The 23,174-nt window shown below is 38.9% G+C and overlaps 1 protein-coding gene across 9 annotated transcripts in view; it reads right to left on the bottom strand.

Moving 5' to 3' along the window:
• Positions 1 to 1,136: 1,136 nt before the first annotated feature.
• Positions 1,137 to 23,174, bottom strand: part of FBXO22 (F-box protein 22) — a 30,595-nt gene continuing 8,557 nt past the window's right edge. For 8 of the 9 annotated variants that reach the window (XM_045058976.1, XM_045058979.1, XM_045058973.1 and 5 more), the window contains exons 5-7: positions 19,226 to 19,390; positions 4,907 to 5,072; positions 1,137 to 2,285 (exon numbers count right to left, since the gene is read on the bottom strand). In XM_045058976.1, coding sequence (XP_044914911.1) covers positions 1,868 to 2,285; positions 4,907 to 5,072; positions 19,226 to 19,390 — 749 coding nt within the window. In that variant the 3' untranslated portion in view covers positions 1,137 to 1,867. The remainder of the gene's footprint in view (positions 2,286 to 4,906; positions 5,073 to 19,225; positions 19,391 to 23,174) is intronic. The other variant, XM_019832012.3, reaches the window with a different exon arrangement.

Genomic DNA, 23,174 nt, shown 5'->3' with positions numbered 1-23,174 from the left:
AAATAATCCATTCAATCATCATGCTTATTATGTTCATATTTTTAGTTTCTCAAATTCTTTTTCCTCTACTATTCAACCAACTCTTGTTAAAATCAAGGATAAAGAAAATTTACGAAGTATTTTCCTTATGTGCTATGTAAGCACATCCAAAGATGTGCATTTTGAATATTGCCTATTTGATAATGGGTAACCAATGTCAAATAATAGGAAAGTTTAATAACTAAATAAAAGCTAAATATTAATATTCACAGATTAAAAGTTTGAAAATTTTTCTTTGGATTTTCTTCAGGAACTAAGATATGGGATAACCATAAAATGAACATTTAAGTATTTTTATCATATATATAAACAGCAAAAGAAAGACCTTTTAGCATAAAGACTGTGAGAAAAGTGACTACAAATAGAAAAGCAGGAAGGTTAATATTTTTGATTCCACTTACCTTGCAAGTTTTATACTGTTCTGTCAGAACCACTAATGAATACAAAGTGCCCTACGTTAGTTATATCATACCGTATTAGGGATAATATGCTAATATAAACATCTGTTGTAATGAAGCCCTGGGGAAAAAAACACTGGCTGAGGCAGGATTAATGTTAATTTCAATCTTGTAAGACAGTCTGAAGATGGGCAATCCGGGTCACTTATGGTAGCACTTCAACAAAACTGTATAGCATTCCTGGGATCCTTCTGTGTGGTTCTCTTCCCCAATAGTGTTGCCTCTTCTGGAGAGTCCAGGATAGCTCGCTACCAGATCCACTTCCAAGCAACAAGCTTGAGAAAGGGCAAAAAACTGTCATATCATTTTGAATGAATGACCCCTGTCACTTCTCACGTTTCACTGACCACAACAGTCAATGGCAAGAGAGAATGGGAAATGTCTTTGTTATGGCAGGCATGTGCCTAGCTGAAATCAAAGGTTCTATCACTATATGAAGAAAGGCCACTGGGGAAAATTGGTGTTCTCTGAACCTATCTCATTTAGACATTAGCATAATTAGAAATATAAACCTAAAAAAGTCATTCTGGGAATACAGCAGGATTTACTAGCTGACTACCATTCCAGGCTTTCTTTTCTAAAGTATTAGTTTACTTCCATCATTCACTCACCAAAAGCAGTGATGTACAAAACACTGAATGAGTTTCCAAGGTACATTTTATTGGTATAAGACCAAAATAAGGTGATGTAATTGTCTGGTCTGCCAGTTGTATATAGAATTAGGTGAAAAGGATTCTTCTCTTACAATTCCTTCATTGAGGGAAAAGGAAATGTTTTCCTTATAAAGTAATAAAATACTGATCAGTCTTGGCAATTTATTTGACTAAGCAACTTCAGGGTACTAGAACAAAAATAGTTCTTTAATTTTTGTCAAATAAGTAAAAAGTAATAATTTTGATACAGCTTCTAAAAAAATCGGTAAAACTGTAAAGCAGAGAAAGATTTCTCAAGCTATTCATGTATGTTTCTCCTTCATTAAGGGAGAAAAAAATGTCTTCATGATTTTGCTAAAAGATCTAATAGTTCAGAGGTAGTCATGGAATGTCTTAAAGCTCCATCCTATTGATGAATCCTCTTTCAATCTTCCTATGCAGAAGACTATTTATGTCACATTACATAGCAGCTACATAATCCAGTACAGTATAGCCGTAATTGGTTTGGCGCAAAAGCTCTCAATTCTGTGTGCATTATGTTAGGTACAAAGTTGTCCATCTAATTAATTAAAAACTACCCCGGATATAGTCAAAGCTATAAAACTGATACATATAAAGTTACTATTTTTTTTTGAAATAGACATATCCCAATTTCCATTTTCTAGGAAAGGCAGAGCCCAAAAGTTTTATATTGTGAAAGCCACTTTACAGATGGCTTTATTTAGATGACCCAAGATGAATCAGTGCCATTATTGTTGTATAGCTGTGAAACAGATCATCATCCTTCACCTCATTACATTTCTTCAATATGAAGTTCCCAGTGACTATGCGATCACATCCAATTTCTCCATTTCCAAAGAAGCCAAATAAAGGAACACTAGGAAAAAACTTTCTGAACGCATCAGCCTCAACATTCCCCTTGGCTCTGTAATACTGAAAACCCCTGCCAACACATGCAAACATGAAGCCAATGGTATTCTGTTCCGGGATGCTGGCAGCTTTGAGGCGCTGCATTGCAGCCTCAGCAGTCTTCTCGTCATTGACCTCCTCATTGAGAAGCACGGTGGCACTCTGGATTCGGTGTCCACTAAATGACAGTCCAACCACACCAGTGGCATCAATATCCAGAGGGTTTCTGGAAATTCAATTAGAAAAGTGTGGTGATACATCATGAAACATATAATGAGAATATAAATTTTAAAGTGTAAAGAAAACTCCTGATCCACTGGCTAGCCTTTAACAGCCTACGGTTAGTCTAAGGCTCACCATCCCAGATAGGAGGAGTGTACTAGGGGTTAACAATGAAACTATTAATACATTTAAAAGAAGCAGATTCAGGGAATCTAATTCAGGGAAGCAGATCTGTGAAGAAGTATGCAACTATTTTTTTAGTCACAAGTTCAAGGGGGCAAATGCATCTTCACAAAGATTTCTGAAACCCATCCTGCATTTTTAGAAGGCTGTAAAGTATCCTTAACCTTTCTCACTTTCTTAAAAGGAAACTTAAAATATTATTCATATATACAGTGATATCTATTAAATAAAGCTTTCTGGTATTATTTACATTTTTGGTATTTTTTCCCCCTTACCTTGGTGTCCCATTCTAAAAAAGATATATTAGATACTTGTTCAATCATGGACAGTAATTTTATTAAGAACCTGTAACTCCAGAAGTTTTAGCTTTAAGTTGTTTGGTCCATAAAGAAACATAATTATATTGCTATGTCTTATTTATTACTTTCAGCCTACAATTCAGCTTAATCTAAAGGTAAAAACATGCTTTTGTTTATATTTGACTTTTTTATGTAATATTTTATCCTTACTAAAACAAATATAAAGTGTCAAAGTTATAAAACATAATATAGTGAACATCTATACCTACAGGGAAAAAACAAGTACCTTATATTTCTATCACGTTTATCAACATGTGAGTCGGTGAAATGAGCAAGATTCACTAGGTTAACAAGAAACTTAACTGAAAAAGCTTAAGAGGACTAAGATAATAAGATTAGCTTAGTAGCAAAATCAGTTACTGAGGGGCAGAATCCACCTTATGAAGTCCTCCACTGCTCCTTTAACTTTATTTGGCATACAATTTGCAATCTTTGGCATACAATTGCAATGTGTATTGTCAATATCTTGCCCCAAAGAATTATTTACCTAGCTTTTTTTTGGTGAGGTGGTATATCTGGACACTATTAAAACAGAGTCTCGATTTATTCAATGGCTTCCCTTACCCACGGACACAGTATGAAGACCACATTACAATTAATGTGTCATGTAAAGGTTAATTGTTCTTGAGGACTATTACCCATAACAGGTATAAAAAGAAGATGACAACGAACCATGCTAATAGACTTACGTCTCAGATGCTAAATGTCTGAACCGAGACTGGCATTTCAAAGGCAAATGAGGTATTAAATCATCACTGCCCTACTGTATACAATTTAAAGATAAAAGCAAAGACACAGAAAATCAGGCAAGAAGAGAAACAATCACAGATAATTACTGAGAATTAGGTGTATTTATGCATGAAATCCCATGTTTGACATCCTGCTTAGAATTCAGTGCCTCGACTTAGCTACATTTGACCCCTGAGCAACACACATTATCTTATATGTGGATTTTTCTGGACAAGTACAAGACTGTAAATTTGTTTTCCTTATGACTTTCTTAACATTTTCTTTTCTCTAGCTTTCCATATTATAATACATACATACATGTGTTAATCGACTGTTCATGTTATCAGTTAAGACTTCCAGTCAACAGTAGGCTAAGTTTTGGGAGAGTCACAAATTATACATGGATTTTCAACAGGGGTTGGTGCCCCCCCATCCCCTGCATTGCTTAAAGGTCAACTATATTTGCTCTTCTTGACTCATCAGAGGAGCCTTTCAGAAAGGAGATTATAACTGGGATTATTTACATTGCTTGCTTTTAAAGATACTGATCTCTAACGGTCTGTTGACACATCGCCACTCTAGTATCCAAATACTAACCACAAATATAGTGAGAAATGAATACTAGTGTTTGCAGGAAGCATCACGGAATAACATATTCTCATTTTCCTGCTTTTGGAAACTGATGATATTCATGTTCACTTAATTAGTTCAAACTCAGAAACTACTACATACTCTCATTCAAAATGCAAAGGGAGTAATGGCGCCCAAAATAACTGAGCAAATATTTCACCCTCAAAAGCAAAAGCCTTGGTAACAAAATCAAAGATAACACAAATTTGACACCTTTTGAAAAAGGCTTTCAAAAAGATCTAGTATAGCATTTCCCAAAATGTGTGCCCATACCAATAAGCATCCAAGATGCTCCACAGAATGGATTTGAGAACTGTCACAGTAATATTCCCTCTCTAGAAGATTTCCATAGCACTGAGTATGTCAGAGGCTCTAAGAAGTTTTACCATAAAGCTTCACTGTTTCACCATGCATTTCCTTCAGAGGAGGAAACAGAACTACAGAGGAAGTTATTACTGATATTATATGGAGCACAGAGATGTTGTGGGAGATACCAGTAGACAGTTCTGAAAATTAATTTTAAGGAGAGTAGGAGTCCATTTAAGTTATTAAAAGACAACATATAAATTTCATTCTTCAGTTGTAAGAAGAATTATGTAGAGTATTGTATAATGGAATGAACCATTAGCAATTCTATAAACATGTGTTTTAAAAACTTGGGTAAGAAAAATCTGAGGACATTTCTGGGCATACATGGGAGGAATCAGAAGCACATGAGACATACTTGTCAGAGGTCAGTGATGCCAGGTTGTCTACCTGGCCTCCAGCCAAGATGACATTCATATCACTGAAAGTGCTGACTACTCGCTGCAGATAATTACTGGCTCCCACCTTACAGCAATTATAACCAAACACCAGGACCACACGAAGCTCAGGGTTATCTAAAAGACCTGCGGAGAAAGGAAGAGCAACAATGAAAGACAGCCTCCAAACACGAACTTGAAACTTCATCACTATCTTATTTTCTACATTTTTGCAAAATGAAATGTTTCCGCTACTGACCTGCACTTCTAGTTATGTGCAATTTAGTATTTAAACTGTCCAGTCCCCCCCCCCGCCCCGCTTTTTTTTTTTTTACAAACTTTAACACTGTTTAAAATCTTTGCTGTAATTTTCCCCATTAAAAAAAACTAAATGGCTACTTGAAAATAACACAATCAACACTCAACACAAATAAGGAAGCAGCTATGTAACTGAGCAGCATCCATGGTGGACCTTGGTGTAAGCCATCTCCACACAGGCCACCACCTAGAATGAAAGGGAATGTTGGTTTACACAGAACAGAGTTAGCAATAGTAATAATAAAGATTCAGAGAAAATGGAGAGAAAAGGCACCAAAGACCTGTCATGTATTTAATGGTGGTCTCCCCAAAAATGTATCCACATCAAATCTCTGGAACTGATGAATGTAAACCCATTTAGGAAAAGGGTCTTTGCAGATGTAATTAAGGACATGGGGAAGAGATCATCTCTTATTATCCAGTTAGGCTCTATATACTATAGTAAGTGTCTTTAAAAGACCTATATAAGAGACACAGACATAAGAAGAGGCTCTGTGACCACAGAAGCAGAAACTGGTGTGATACAACCATGAGGTATAGCAGTGGCCACCAGAAGGTGGAAGGGACAATGAAGAGATTCACCCCTTGTAGCCTTAGAGGGGAGTGGAGCCCTTTCGACACCTTGACTTCAGACTTTTAGCCTCTTGGGACTGTGACAGAATAAATTTCTGTTGCTTTGAGCCACCAAGTTTGTGGTAATTTGTTACAGCAGCCTCAGGAAACCAATACACCATGAAAATACATATGGGCCCTATCCACCTTTTCCAGGAAAGGAGGGTGGGAGAGAAGATGCTATAACTATAAGAAACTCTTTCCAAACCAAGAAAATGTTCAATTCTGCAGCCTAAGAACAAAAAGAAGCTTCTGTTAGGGGGCAGTATAGCCCAAGAGGAGATAGGCTGTACTCCTGCACTCCCCCACAAACTCCCTGGCTTTCACCTGAGCCTCTGGACACTGTAAAACTATCAATTTGAAATTTTCTGGCATTATCAAACAGGTAATAGGACAGGAAAAAAAAAATAAATACCTAACCCACATTCTCATCCCTGTTTCCACTGACTCAGCCACATGACTTCCATCTTGACAGACCTAAGGTGAATATTATCAGAAATATGACTCACTTAAGGAAACAGGTGTGGGGGGAATGATTATTTACTAACACCAAATATTGACTTATCCAGGGAAATTTCCTCCAGTCTACTTCTACTTAAAAAAATTTTTTTTAATGTTTTTATTTAGTTTAGGGACAGAGAGAAAGCATGAACTGGCTGGGGAGGGGCAGAGAGAAAGGGAGACAGGAACCGAAGGGGGCCTCTGTGTTGATAGCAGAGAACCCGATGCAGGCCTTGAACCCATGAACCGTGAGATCATGACCTGAGCCAAAGTCAGATGCTTAGCCAACTGAGTCACCCAGGCACCCTTCCTCTTGTCCACTTTTAATTCTCTCCACAATAAATCACTGATTTGGAGAGTGAAAAGGATATTAGTATATAAGTCTAGTACTTTCATTATACTACACACCCTAAGCCATTACTAAAGGGTCTTTTTTTCCCACAAAGAGCAGCACATTTTGAGAGAATGTTTTTTTGTGTTCTAAAATGAATTTCCAGAGTTGGAAGAGGGCTGTGGGATGAACTGTCTAGTTTTACTTTACAAATAAGGACTGCTAATCCCAGAGAAGTGACCAGCCCAGGAGAATAACATGGCAGGCTATAGATTAAAACCCACATCTCCTCTCAAGAGTTTTAGGTTTCAGAAACCTGAAGACTTCTAAATCTCTAACTTCCCTATTGTTTTCTAAGCTCTAGACCCTCTTTTATAATTGCCTACTAAACATTTTCATCTGAGCATTCTAAAGGCACCACCCTCACTTACTTAACAAACACATACCCAGTGCTTTCCACATCTTCCTCTGGTGATACTGCTCTGTAGCTGAACCCCCCCCCCCACAAACCTAGAAACTACAATCACTTCCCCCTATCCCAACGTAGAGAACAAATCCAGCTTAGCCCAGTCTGGCTGTCTGACGGAGCAGATGGGTCTGTATTTGACCAACAGACCATCCAGAGCTTTAGATATGCAACAGAAGAGGGAAGGTACAACTCAAACTCCTTGCCACTCAAAACTGAAATGCCTACAGTACACTTGCCTGACAAGACCACCCAGCTCTTTTTGAAGTAAATCTTGGCACTGCCTTCGGTCTTGTTTCAGTTCACCTCTGTGGGGAAAGAGGACGGCCCTCTACTCAGGACAAGTATCTTAGGTCTTTCAACTTTAAGAAAGCACACCAGCCATTTCCCTAGGTGAGCCGCTTATTGGGCAGGTGACTATACTTATTATCCAGTCCAGCTATTAAAAGATGCAATCTCCAGTTCATTGTTACCTGAAATTCAGCTGTGAGATCTAAGTCACAGCAGAATGAGCGCCTAAAAAGAGCATGTGGGCCATTCATTCCTTTAGCAGATCTAAATATTAGATTAAGCAGAAAGCTCAGTAACCAGACCTCACTGCTTTGGACTCTACCATTGCTTTTATTGATGCCTGGTGTTCGCAGAGTGACCTAAGAAACTGCTTCAATCCAGTAGAAGAATTTATCTCTGTTCTCAAAAAATTGGGAAGAGGTGGGCTGCTTCTGCTCTGGCTTAGCCAAACCTGTGGACCACCTCTAGCAAATGCTGATGGTATGAATCTTGTGTATTACCCTCAGCCTGGGTTTCACTGTGTTCTTCCTACATGTCCCTCAATTCAGAACTCCTCCACTGATACTGTATCTTTGTAAGCTGCCTTAAACTAATTTCAAATAAGGCAAAATATAAACTTATCATAGCTAAGATAAACTAGAAGGCTAAAAGGAAATTTAAAAAATAAGATAAAATCTAGACACCAAGACCATGTCAGATTCAGGAAAATCAAAATAGGAAGAACTATTCCAAAGTTAAGCCAGGACTCCTTGGAAATGCTCTGGGTCTGCATGTCCAGATTTCTATTCTTTCTAGAGAAGCCATTCTCAAGACAACTATTTTATGATCTATTTGAAAGTGATGGGATCTAAATGCATGTAGAAAACCTACTTCAAAGTACAAGTCTACGTAAAATGAGGCTAATATCATGAACAATTCATGGACCAAAGCTGAGATTTTTAGCACCACTTCCCCCGGCCCCAGGATAGGATACCTATCTTTTTCACACTAGGGGAGGGAAGTATGAAGTCAGCCCAGTAAGGATGTGGGTTCTGGAGTCAGACCAGGGTCAGAACTCAGGCTCAACCACTTACAAATGTAGAACTCTGAGCAAGGCTAGACTTCGCCAAGTTCAGATCCTTCCTCTAAAATTGGGACAGGAGCAAGTCTCAAGGGCAGTTACAGTCATAATAAGATAATGTCATAAAGCAGCACTTATTCAGGGGCCTCGTACCCACCACAGGCTCAATAGAGCATAGCTAACAAAACACAATCTGGCTAATTTAGTGAGGGCCCCGACCATAAGTTAGATCTGTTTAGCCAAATACTGAAATGATGAAGCTAAGGCAACATTTCCCCTTGAATTAAATGCATCTAAAGTAAACATCAAACTTGGAGGGGAAAAGAAGCCTTGTATCCTATCTTCAAAACTGACTGGAGGTCACCTGTGTTGTTCTGGCTTTTGTGTAGTCATGTTTTTGAGATGTACCTTATCCACAAATATCTCTGGTGGTATACAGTAAGAAGCTGTCCCTGTCCACAGACATGGAGCCTGTAGCACAGGGGCTGGGGGTGGGAGGCACGGTTGGCTGGGGCTGTATTATGCACCACTGTGACCTGGGAGTCAGCCCCCACCGGCCTGTTAACAGTTTGTGTTTTCTAGCCCCTCTTGCTCCCATAGCTGAATGACGTCTACCACAAGGGCAGTAAAACCTAACAGAACACTGGCACCACCTTCCTGTCACTTAGACTTTCTCAAGGGCTGTGAAACTTCTAAAACAGAGCAAGTTCCATCACTTAGGTTTTAGCAACATCTTTCTCTGCTTTGCACCTGATCACTGTTGGTGTCCCCCTCAAGATTCTCTATGAAATCTCTAGATAATTTAAAAATATAGTCCTTTTTTTTTTTTTTTTGCAATCTGACTTAACAAATAATTTAGTTTTCACCTCTCTCAGTTGCTGGCAGAGTTCAAGAGGAGTAGTCAATGGACCAAAAAGTGGTAAGCAGAAAGGACCTGAACAACTCACAAAGTAGATCATAACATCATCAATGTAATAGCAAACTCAGCACTTCCGCCAGGCACTGTTCTAAGCACTTCACAGAAATTCACTTATTTAAATGCCCACCAGAACCCATTATGTACTGTTTAGCTCCTAGAAAGTCTATGAGAATTCAACATCTTCAAAATTCACAAGAAAATATGCAAATTGTACCCACGATTACAGGACTTGACTCAGACCAGACATAAGTAATAATAAATACACACTTCCAGAGTGGCTGCCCAGAAGGAACTGGTGTTAGTAGGTTACAGAACTGACACTTCCCCTCCTCTCCTTCCAAGAGCAAATGCAGGAGGACCCTTCAGGACTTCCTCTTGTGACCTCAAATGTAAAAACTAGTGGAAAATCTTTTCTAATATCAGTGTCTACAAATAAAACTGTAACCCAGAAAATCACTGGGCCCCAGGAGAATGTCAGAATGATGGGTTTGTAAAAGAGAAAGAGAATCACAGGTGTGAGACAAGTGTCTGATAGACTACCCACCTCAAGGAGGACTGCCTCAGATTCCTCCATCTTCTTGAGCACATAAAAGACAATGGTCCAAATTTAAAAATACAGGAAATGTGGCCATAAAATAGTATGGAATGAATACAGATTATCATCTCAATCTAAGCAGAGCTTCAATTTCCTGAATACCATTAACAGGATAAAAATGATGCCTTGGAATTAGTCAAAACTGCTAACAGCACACGGCTCTGGAAAGGACACCAGTAAAGAATGCCTCACATAGCAGACTAAACATGGGCCTGCTTTTCCCTTTGGTTTGTGAGGCCTATACTTAGTACTGTAACGCAAACAAGGTCTTACAAATCTAGTAAACTATTTTATCATAAAATGGAAGGTTTATTCTGCTCAAGATTTTGGCTCTCTCTTGTAATATGACAAAACTAGGCTTCTAGCTTTAAGTAGTGCTATCATCAGGACCTCAGTCATGGTTCCCAAGGTGCTATGGGACAGAGGAGAGAGTATGCCCAGGAGGCACCATCCTCACTTACGGGAAAAAAGAGGTAACACACAGAAGGTCTGGCAATATGACCTTCGGCAAAAGCACTGAATTAAAGGCCAAACGAGCCTGTCTAATGGAGTCGGATTTTTTCTTAATCCTGCTCCTCTTGCCCCAGTGTTCTCTATTTCTGTTCTCTGAAGCACCAGCACCCCACTCTGTTAAGCACAAAACTCAAAGTTATCAATGAGTCATTCACTCTTCCTTCTCATTTCATATCTAATGATCTGCTAATTTTCTCCACTCAATTTCCTGAACTTCATGCTCTGGTATTATTTCTTGCTTAGACTCTTGCAGGGGGGTCCTAACTAGTCTCCCTGTTTCCAGTATCTCCCCACTATGGAGAATCACATTTGCTAATAGGAGAACATTTCTGGTTAACAGTTGTCATTTACTGACTACATTCTTTAGCCTGGCTTCACTGTGCCCCACCCTTTGTTCTTATGATCCCCTTCACACAACCTTTGTTTGCAAAAACGAACTGTTTACTATTTCCCCTACATTTCTCATTACCTGACTCTGTGTTTAGGTTTCTGTTAATCATTTAGCCTATCCGGTTACCATTCTTATTTTTCATTATGTCTCCCATTCTTCAAAGCCTTAAATGGTATTTGCCCCATGAAGTCTCCTCACTCTCCTTCCCACTGGCAATCCTTAGAGCAATCTATCCAGATCTTTCTAATAGAGAGGCACACCTTACTTTCTCACTTGGGTTATAATTACATACGTATCTGTCACAACTTTCCCAGAATAGCACTGAGACAGAATCTGCATCCAATTAATTTTTCTAACCCAATGGGACCTTTCAAGCTGAATGACATTAACATATAATTTCTACATCATGAACCTAGTGAACTCAGTAGGCCATCCTCTTGTCAGCAACAAACAATATCTCTTCTTCCTTCCTTGTACTAAATTTGTTGCTGAATCTTTTCTGAAACCTGTACTAAGTTGTCCTGCATTATCGCAGACAGCCTACCACACTATGTGCAAATGGCTCTCAAACCAACATCTCTGACTTCAACTCCTCCTTGAGTTTCAGACCCACAATTTTCTAACCACTGGTGTAAGAGAGATCTAGTTTGCTGAGCACCACTAACTCCTGCCAGCCTTCCAACAAGTCTCATTATAACATGAGAAAGTCTCTCTAGCTTAGCTATACACAAAGGCACAATCCGAAGTTTTCCTTAGAGAACGTTTGGCATCCTTGATTTCGGGTAGCTTTAACATTACAGATAACTCTGGTCTTCTGTTTATGTACTATGAAGTCTAAGAGCCTTTGTTCTCTACTACTACAAGTTTGGTCTCCTCACCGACAACATACTGTGTAACAAATTCTATCTGGCAAACTGCTGTGAGGATTAGAAATTGTATGTAGCACAGTACCCAGTTTATAATGCCTCAGTATTAGTTACCATTAATTGTCACCATCAGCCAAAACATGGGTATCTTCCTCTGGCATGATGCTTCTAAATGGGATGATAGGAATACCCAAGACATGAGAACAGGGAGAAGATGGCGGCGTAGGAGGACGCTGGGCTCACCGTGTCCTGCTGATTGCTTACATTCCACCCACATCTGCCTAATTTACCCCGATAACCACCAGAACTAGCAGAATGGACTCTCTGGAGCCAAGCATAGACGAGAGGCCCACAGAAGAGGGTAGGAAGGGCGGAGAGGCAGTGCACTACATGGACTGGCAGGAGGGAGCCGGGGTGGTGGAGGGGCAGCCAGACCACCCGACAAGGCAGAGGCCCCAAGTCTGGCTTGCAAAAGCAGAGTGTGCTTGGAGTGTGTTCTGACGGCCAGTGGGACTTAACATCTGGAATGTTATAAGTCAACAGCTCTGCTCGGAGAGTGGGAGGGAGAGTTGTTGAGCCCCGGAGGACAGAGCTCAGCTTGGCGGGGATCAAAGGCGCTGGGAAGCGCCGTCTCCCTCACCCATCCCCCAGCCAAAATCCCAAAGGGAACCAGTTCCCGCCACGGAACTTGCTTGCACCCCTTAAACACCAACACTATGCTTCTGCGGATCCATCCCTCCGACGGGTCTGCCTCCCTCCCAGTGCCACAGGGCCCTTCCTGAAGCGGACCAACTGAAGGCAAAGCAAGCTGAGCCTGCCCCTCTTGCCCCTGTGCACCTTGTGGATCCACCCCAGCTAATATGCCAGTTCCCATCGAAGCAGTACCACAAGAATGGCAGTGCGCAAGCAGCCCAGACAGAGGCCACACCACTCCACAGTGAGTCTTGCCCCTGGGAGAGGGGAAGATAAGGTACACACCAGTCTGACTGTGGCCCCAGTGGTGGGCTGAGGGCAGACATCAGGTCTGACTGCGGCCCCACCCACCAATGCAAGTTACTCCAGATAGCACAGAGGAAGAGCCCTGCAGTTCCCTGCCACTCCAGGGACTATCCAAAATGATGAAACGGTGGAATTCTCCTCAAAAGAAACTCAAGGAAGTAGCGACAGCTAACGAACTGATCAAAAACGATACAAGCAATATAGCAGAAAATGATTTTAAAATAATAGTCATAAAATTAATAGCTGGGCTTGGAAAAAGTATAGAGGACAGCAGAGAATCTATTACAGAGATCAAGGGACTAAGAAATAGTCAGGAGGAGCTAAAAAATGCTATAAATGAGCTGCAAAATAAAATGGAGGCGACAACAGCTCGGATTGGAGAGGCAGAGGAGAGAATAGGTGAACTAGAAGATAAAATTATGGAAAAAGAAGAAGCTGAGAAAAAGAAAGATAAAAAAAAAACAAGAGTATGAGGGGAGAACTTGGAGAACTAAGTGACATAATTAAACGAAAAATGTATGCATAATTGGGATTCCAGAGGAGGAAGAGACAGGGAAAGGTGCTGAAGGTGTACTGGAAGAAATCATAGCTGAGAACTTCCCTGAACTGGGGAAGGAAAAAGGCATTGAAATCCAAGAAGCACAGAAAACTCCCTTCAGACGTAACTTGAATCAATCTTCTACACGACATATCATAGTGAAACTGGCAAAATACACGGATAAAGAGAAAATTTTGAAAGCAGCTAGGGATAAACATGCTCTAACATATAAAGGGAGACCGATAAGACTCGTGACGGATCGGTCTACTGAAACTTGGCAGGCCAGAAAGGAATGGCAGGAAATCTTCAATGTGATGAACAGAAAAAAAAAAAATGCAGCCGAGAATCCTTTACCCAGCAAGTCTGTCATTTAGAAAAGAAGAAGAGATAAAGGTCTTCCCAAACGAACAAAAACTGAAGGAATTCGTCACCACTAAACCAGCCTTACAAGAGATCCTAAGGGGGATCCTGTGAGACAAAGTACCAGAGACATCACTGCAAGCATGAAACCTAGAGACATCACAATGACTCTAAACCCATATCTTTCAATAATAACACTGAATGTAAATGGACTAAATGTGCCAACCAAAAGACCCAGGATATCAGAATGGATAAAAAAACAAGACCCATCTATTTTCTGTCTACAAGAGACTCATTTTAGACCTGAGGATACCTTCAGATTGAAAGTGAGGGGATGTAGAACTATCTATCATGCTACTCAAAGTCAAAAGAAAGCTGGAGTAGCCATACTTATATCAGAGAGAACTAGACTTCAAATTAAAGGCTGTAACAAGAGATGAAGAAGGGCATTATATAATAATTACAGGGTCCATCCATCAGGAAGAGCTAACAATTATAAATGTCTATGCGCCGAATACGGGAGCCCCCAAATACATAAAACAATTAATCACAAACATGAGCAACCTTATTGATAAGAATGTGGTAATTGCAGGGGACTTTAATACTCCACTTACAACATTGGATAGATCATCTAGACACAGGATCAATAAAGAAACAAGGGCCCTGAATGATACACCGGATCAGATGGACTTGATAGATATATTTAGAACTCTGCATCCCAAAGCAACAGAATGTACTTTCTTCTCAAGTGCACATGGAACCTTCTCCAAGACGGATCACATACTGGGTCACAAAACAGCCCTTCATAAGTATACAAGAATTGAGATCATACCATGCATACTTTCAGACCACAATGCAATGAAGCTTGAAATCAATCACAAGAAAAAGTCTGGAAAACCTCCAAAAGCATGGAGGTTAAAGAACACCCGACTAAAGAATGAATGGGTCAACCAGGCAATTAGAGAAGAAATTTAAAAATACATGGAAACAAATGAAAATGAAAATACAACAATCCAAATGCTTTGGGATGCAGCAAAGGCAGTCCTGAGAGGAAAATACATTGCAATCAGGCCTATCTCAAGAAACAAGAAAAATCCCAAATACAAAATCTAACAGCACACCTAAAGGAAATAGAAGCAGAGCAGCAAAGACACACCAAACCCAGCAGAAGAAGAGAAATAATAAAGATCAGAGCAGAAATAAACAATATAGAATCTAAAAAAACTGTAGAGCAGATCAATGAAACCAAGAGTTGTTTTTTGAAAAAATAAACAAAATTGATAAACCTCTAGCCAGGCTTCTCAAAAAGAAAAGGGAGAGGACCCAAATAGATACAATCATGAATGAAAATGGAATTATTACAACCAATCCCTCAGAAATACAAGCAATTATCAGGGAATACTATGAAAAATTATATGCCAACAAACTGGATAACCTGGAAGAAATGGGCAAATTCCTAAACACCCACACATTCCGAAACTCAAACAGGAAGAAATAGAAAGTTTGAACACACCCATAACCAGTGAAGAAACTGAATCAGTTATCAAAAATCTCCCAACAAATAAGAGTCCAGGTCCAGATGGCTTGCCAGGGGAATTCTACCAGACGTTTAAAGCAGAGATAATACCTATCCTCCTCAAGCTATTCCAAAAAATAGAAAGGGAAGGAAAACTTCCAGACTCATTCTATGAAGCCAGTATTACTTTGATTCCTAAACCAGACAGAGACCCAGTAGAAAAAGAGAACTAGAGGCCAATATCCCTGATGAATATGGATGCAAAAATTCTCAGTAAGACACTAGCAAATCGAATTCAACAGCATATAAAAAGAATTATTCACCGTGATCAAGTGGGATTCATTCCTGGGCTGCAGGGCTGGTTCAACATTCTCAAATCAATCAATGTGATACATCACATTAATAAAAGAAAAGATAAGAACCATATGATCCTGTCAATAGATGCAGAAAAAGCATTTGACAAAATTCAGCATCCTTTCTTAATAAAATCTCTTGAGAAAGTCGAGATAGAAGGAACATACTTAAACATCATAAAAGCCATTTATGAAAAGCCCACAGCTAATATCATCCTCAATGGGGAAAAACTGAGAGCCTTTTCCCTGAGATCAGGAACATGACAGGGATGTTCACTCTCACCGCTGCTGTTTAACATAGTGCTGGAAGTTCTAGCATCAGCAATCAGACAACAAAAGGAAATCAAAGGCATCAAAATTGGCAAAGATGAAGTCAAGCTTTCACTTTTTGCAGATGACATGCTATTATACATGGAAAACCCAACAGACTCCACCAAAAGTCTGCTAGAACTGATACATGAATTCAGCAAAGTTGCAAGATACAAAATCAATGTACAGAAATCAGTTGCATTCTTATACACTAATAATGAAGCAACAGAAAGACATATAAAGAAATTGATCCCATTCACAATTGCACCAAGAATCATAAAATACCTAGGAATAAACCTGACCAAAGATGTAAAAGATCTGTATGCTGAAAACTATAGAAACCTTATGAAGGAAACTGAAGAAGATATAAAGAAATGGAAAAACATTCTGTGCTCATGGGCTGAAAGAATATTGTTAAAATATCAACACTATGCAAAGCTACCTACACGTTCAATGCAATCCCAACCAAAATTGCACCAGCATTCTTCTCAAAGCTAGAACAAGCAATCCTAAAATTTGTATAGAACCACAAAAGGCCCTGAATAGCCAAAGTAATTTTGAAGAAGACCAAAGCAGGAGGCATCACAATCCCAGACTTTAGCCTCTACTACAAAGCTGTCATCATCAAGACAGCATGGTATTGGCACAAAATCAGACATAGACCAATGGAATAGAATAGAAACCCCAGAACTAGACCCACAAACGTATGGCCAACTAATCTTTGACAAGGCAGGAAAGATATCCTATGGAAAAAAGACAGTCTCTTTAACAAAAGGTGCTGGGAGAACTGGACAGCAACATGCAGAAGAATGAAACTAGACCACTTTCTTACACCATTCACAAAAACAAACTCAAAATGGATAAAGGACCTGAATGTGAGACAGGAAACCATCAAAACCCTAGAGGAGAAAGCAGGAAAAAGACCTCTCTGATCTCAGCTGTAACAATTTCTTACTTGACACATCCCCAAAGGCAAGGGAATTAAAAGCAAAAATGAACTATTGGGACCTCATGAAGATAAAAAGCTTCTGCACAGCAAAGGAAACAATCAACAAAACTTAAAGGCAACCAACGGAATGGGAAAAGATATTTGCAAATGGCATATCGGACAAGGGCTAGTATCCAAAATCTATAAAGAGCTCACCAAACTCCACACCCGAAAAACAAATAATCCAGTGAAGAAATGGGCAGAAAACACGAATAGACACTTCTCTAAAGAAGACATCCAGATGGCCAACAGGCACATGAAAAGATGCTCAACGACGCTCCTTATCAGGGAAATACAAATCAAAACCACACTCAGATTATCACTTCATGCCAGTCAGAGTGGCTAAAATGAACAACACAGGAGACTATAGATGCTGGAGAGGATGTGGAGAAACGGGAACCCTCTTGCACTGTTGGTGGGAATGCAAACTGGTGCAGCCGCTCTGGAAAACAGTGTGGAGATTCCTGAAAAAATTAAAAATAGACCTACCCTACGACCCAGCAGTAGCACTGCTAGTAATTTGCCCAACAGACACAGGAGTACTGACGCATAGGGGCACTTGTACCCCAATATTTGTAGCAGCACTCTCAACAGTAGCTAAATTATGGAAAGAGCCTAAATGTCCATCAACTGACGAATGGATAAAGAAATTGTGGTTTATATACACAATGGAATACTAAGTGGCAATAAGAAAGAATGAAATGTGGCCTTTTGTAGCAACATGGATGGAACTGGAGAGTGTTATGCTAAATGAAATAAGTCATACAGGGAAGGAGAGATTCCATATGTTTTCACTCTTATGTGGATGCTGAGAAACTTAACAGAAGACCATGGGGGAGGGGAAGAAAAAAATATGGTTAGAGAGGGAGGGAGCCAAAACATAAGAGACTCCTAAAAACTGTGAACAAACTGAGGGTTTATGGGGGGTAGGAGGGAGGGGTGGATGGGTGATGGGTATTGAGGAGGGCACCTGTTGGGATGAGCACTGGGTGTGGTATGGATACCAATTTGACAATAAATTTCATAATAAAAAAGAAAAAAAAATAAATTGAAAAAGGACGGATTAATAGGAAAAAAAAAAAAAGAATACCCAAGACCTTCACTGTCCTTTTCCTGAATGTCCCTCCCACCAGTCGATTCCTCCACACAACACAAGCCACGGTGCAGATGGATCACTGTGACCCACTGCAAAGCCTGCCTAAAGGTACAGGGGCCAACATTAGCCTACCATCTATAGAGCAAGGTATTTGGCTAAGCGTTTTATAGAAGTCATTGTATCTCGTGCTTACAACTCTGTAAGTCAGTTATTTCCACTTTACAGATGGGAAACAGAGGCTTAGAAAAGTTAGGAAATTTGTCCTAAATTAGGAAAGCTGGAATGTAACAGAAATAGGGCAGCTATAGCCTGCATTCTTACTAGCTATAGTTTCCTGCCTTACCCTACAGGCTAGCTGTTGAAACTTCCCATGTTTTACCTGTACCTGACAACTCTCTTCCACATTATCAAGAGGCCAGCTGCTGCTAGCTGCTGGTCTCTGCAGTCAATGCCTCCTTCTTCTGTACTTCTCATCTCATCCCCACCAGTCACTTTAAGTCTTTTTGCATTGTAAAAGACAGTTGCACAAGCCAGTCTCAATGTGTAGACTCCTTTTTTTTCTCATTAGTAAACCAATCACAAATTTTCCCTTTGTTGCTACAGTTTTTTTATTCCTGCTGGAGTCAGTGCCATTTCAAATAATGGAAGCTTATCTCTATAGGATGGCTGATTGATGCATAACCAGGTAACCACTGAATATTTTTCATGCCAACAGAGACTTTTTAAAATAAGTTAATGCCAATCAGTTCACCTGTAGATGCAAACAAAAAGTCTTAACACTGTTCTGCTTGAGTACCTACTCTCTGCTTATTATATTAAATTAGGCTTTCTCATCAGATCCTAGAAATTAAGCCAACGCTTTATCTGTTCAAAATCACCTCATGATCTTGCCTACTCTAGCCAAACTTCCTGTCTTACATGTCCTAGTAAATCCTTGTTTGACAGACTCTGCCTTAACTTATAGCTTTTCTAAAATTTATCAAGTTCACTATACTTATTCCCATCTTTCTAATTAGTTGACATAGAACTAATCTGTATTTAATAAAAAAAAATTTCACAATAAATGCTAATTATTAGTGTAAAACAATGCTTAAAAAAAGCTTTCCAGAAAACTAAAATAGCAAAATGGTAAAGTATCAAAGAGAAAGAAGTGCTTCAAAATTCAGAACTAAATACAAATACATTTCTTAATAACACGTATACTTAATTCAGACTCTCTCAAAGGAACAAACACAATCAAATTGGGCAATTTGATAACACTTGATAACACTGACTTACCTACTTCAGTGAGTTGATGTCTTTCTAGTGTTAAATTCTTTGGGTCCTTAATAAAATGAAAGGGTTGTATTTTTATTCCTTCAATTTGAGGGAATAACAGAGCAAAACCAGACTCTCCAATTTCTATTTCTTGAGGTCGATTGTTACCTGATCCCATTGGAGTCACTAGGAAAAAAGTTAAAGAGTTTCATGAATAGCTTTTTTTTTTTTTAATGTTTATTTTTTATTTTTCAGAGAGAGAGAGAGAGATAGCATGAGCTGGCGGGGGGGGGTGCAGAGAGAGAGGGGGATAGAGGATCTGAAGCAAACTCTGTGCTGACAGCAGAGTCTAATGTGGGGCTTGAACCCACAAACCTTGAGATCATGACCTGAGCCAAAGTCAGATGCCTAACCCACTGAGCCACCCAGGCACCCTCATGAACAGATTTAATAAAAACTGAAATTTCACTTGGTATGTTATCTAGTGCCACCTAGATAACTATAGTTTGGGGTCACTAAGATAATCAACAAGTTAACAGGTCACTATCTGAGAAAAAAATTCTCAGCTTTGAAATTTTTGGGGGTGGTGTCATGATGTCTGCAATCTACTTTCAAATGGTTCAGAAAGAAATGTTTTTATAAACAAAGAGAAAAAAAGAACTGTATGCAAACTTCTTAATTTTTTAAAGTTTATTTATTTTGAAAGAGAGAGAGAGAGAGAGAGAGAGAGAGAGCGCGCACGTGTGTGCATGGGGGAGAGGCAGAGTGAGAGAGAATCTCAAACAGGCCCCGGCACTATTAGTGTACAGCTCGACATGGGGCTTGAACTAACGAACCATGAGATCATGACCTGAGCTGAAATCAAGAGTCACATGCTTAACTGACTGATCCACCCAGATGCCCCGCAAAAATTTTTAAATTAGTGAATCTAGACCAAAGGAATATGAATGTTTACTATTCTATCATTCTGCAACTTTGAGTTGAAGTTTTTCTAAATAAGAAGTTGGAGGGTAGAAAATACATCTTTGCAGCAATTCCCCTTTTAAAAAAATTATCTTAACAATATTTGACAATTATATAAAATATATATATGTATATATACATACATACACAGATATATAGTCACACACATACACACACACAAAATACTTTTATCACAGAATTTTTAATAGAAAATAAAGGGAAAAAATCTAAATGCCCTACACTGGTATTTAGATTAAAAGTTATATTTAAACAATCAACCACAGCCATTAAGAATGACAGACATATTTACTAACATGGAAATATGTAATATGTTGTGAATTTTAAAGGTAGGTGTTATGGACAGAATTGTGTCCCCCCCCAGATTTGTATGTTGAAGCCCTAACTGCCATTATGAATATATTTGGAGATAAGGCCTTAAAAGGGGTAATAAATGAGGTCCTAAGGATTGGACCCTAATTCAGTAAGACTGGTATCCTTATAAGAAAAGGAAAAGACGCATTCCTAGCGAGAGAGAAATGGCCATGTGAGGACTTAGCAAGTAGGCAAGGCAGTGGTCTGAAAGCCAGGGAGATGCCTCAGGAGAAAGCAAACCTGCCAACACTTAAATCTTGGACTTCCAGCCTCCAGAACTGTGAGAACATATATTTCTGTTGTTTAAACCACCAGTGTGTTATCTGGTTATGGCAGCCACAGGAGACTAAAACAAATACAGCAGGTTACAAGTCTATAGAATATTATATTCTTGATATATGTACACACACACGTATTTATTTCTACATAAGATGCTATTTATTGAACATCTGGAAGGTTATGCATCATAACATTAATAGAGTAGTTAACTCTATGATGCTTAAAGTTGCTTGATGTTTTTTTTCGCTCATCTTTATCTTCTCATTTTTCTTTAACAACAAATATTACTAATATAAATAATAAAACTCTTTTTTTAAAGTTTATTTATTTTGAGAGAGAGACAGTGTGAGTGGGGAAGGGGTACAGAGGGGCAGAGAGAGAGAAAATCCCAAGCAGGCTCCACACTGTCAGTGCAGAGCCCGATGTGGGGCTTGAACTCCTGAAACCATGAGATCATAACCTGAGCTGAAATCAAGAGTCAGATGCTTAGCCGACTGAGCCACCCAGGTGCCCCTAGAGTATCTTTTTAAAAAGTGTTAAGCTTTTTAGAGACCAAAGCTACAGCAAAATGAAAAAAATATCCAAAGAGAAAATTTCAGAATCATATCAACCACCACACAATATATTCTGAATTAAAAACAAAAATTTCAGGTTATAAGGACCCCTTCTTCCACAAAAATAGATCAAAACAAAAGCAATTTTTAAAAGTGCAGATCTCATGACAATATATACTAAATCTCAATATACTTTTTATAGAAATGGACAGGCTGATTCTAAAAATATGTAGAAATGCAAAGGACCTAGACAGCCAAAACAGTTTTTAAAAAGAACATTAAGGCCTCTAGTAATATGGCAATGGCTTAAGGACAGACAAATACATCAATGAAGCAGAATTAAATACAGAAATAGACCCACAAACATGCAGTCAACTGTTTTTAACAAAGGTGTCAAGGCAATTAAAGAAAAATCTTCAAAAAATGGTGATGAAATAAACATGAAAAAATATTAACCTTGAACCCCTACCTCACACCATACATGTAAGAGCTAAACTAAACAGCTTATAGAAAAAGACATAGAGAATATCTCTGTGACTTTGAGATAGGCAAAGATTTCTTGGAAAGGACATAAATATTTACAACATCTATGCCTGATAAAGGTCTTCTTTAGAATATATAAACAACTTCAAATCAAAAATAAAAACAATTCAATAAAAAAAAACAGTAAAAGACTTGGATACTTCATAAAAACAGGTATACAAATAGCCAATAAACAGATGAACAGATGCTCAACATAATTAAAATCATTGGAGTAATTCAAATTAAAACTAGCCTAAGATCCACTACGATGGCTAAAATGAAAGACTCATTTGAAGACACTAAGTTAGTGAGGATATGTAGCAATGAGCATCTAACACCCTCATTCATTGCTGGTGAGTATAAAATGGAACAACTCTTGAAAACAGTTTGGCAGTTTCTTGTTGAGTTAAACATAACCAAGCCCAAGACCAAGCAATTCTACCTCTTGGCCCAAGAAGAACAAGAATACTTATACAAAAATGTTCACAAGAGCCTCATTCACAATAGCCAGGAATGTGAAACAATCCAAATCTCCATCAAAAAGAGCATGGGAAATAGTCTATTTATATAACAGAATAATAATAATGATAATAATAATAATTTTTAAATGAATTCCTAATATGCACAGGTAACATAATGTGGAGAAACAGGAACCCTCTCGCACTGTTGGTGGGAATGCAAACTGGTGCAGCCACTCTGGAAAACAGTGTGGAGCTTCCTCAAAAAATTAAAAATTGCTATGACCCAGCAATAGCACTGCTAGGAATTTACCCAAGGGATACAGGAGTGCTGATGCATAGGGGCACTTGTACCCCTATGTTTATAGCAGTACTTTCAACAATAGCCAAATTATGGAAAGAGCCTAAATGTCCATCAACTGACGAATGGATAAAGAAATTGTGGTTTATATACACAATGGAATGCTACGTGGCAATGAGAAAGAATGAAATATGGCCTTTTGTAGCAACATGGATGGAACTGGAGAGTGGTATGCTAAATGAAATAAGTCATACAGAGAAAGACAGATACCATGTTTTCACTCTTATGTGGATCCTGAGAAACTTAACAGAAGACCATGGGGAGGGGGAAAAAAAAAGTTAGAGAGGGAGGGAGCTAAACCCTAAGAGACTCTTACGAACTGAGAATAAACTGAGGGTTGATGGGGGGTGGGAGGGAGGGGAAAGTGGGTGATGGGCATTGAGGAGGGCACCTGTTGGGATGAGCACTGGGTGTTATATGGAAACCAATTTGACAATAAATTTCATATTAAAAAAAAGTAA

This window comes from Felis catus, chromosome B3, assembly GCF_018350175.1.
Source record: "Felis catus isolate Fca126 chromosome B3, F.catus_Fca126_mat1.0, whole genome shotgun sequence".
Taxonomy (NCBI): Eukaryota; Metazoa; Chordata; class Mammalia; order Carnivora; family Felidae; genus Felis; species Felis catus.
Note: the sequence above shows the minus strand (reverse complement) of the source record. Positions and strands in the feature narration are given on the sequence as shown.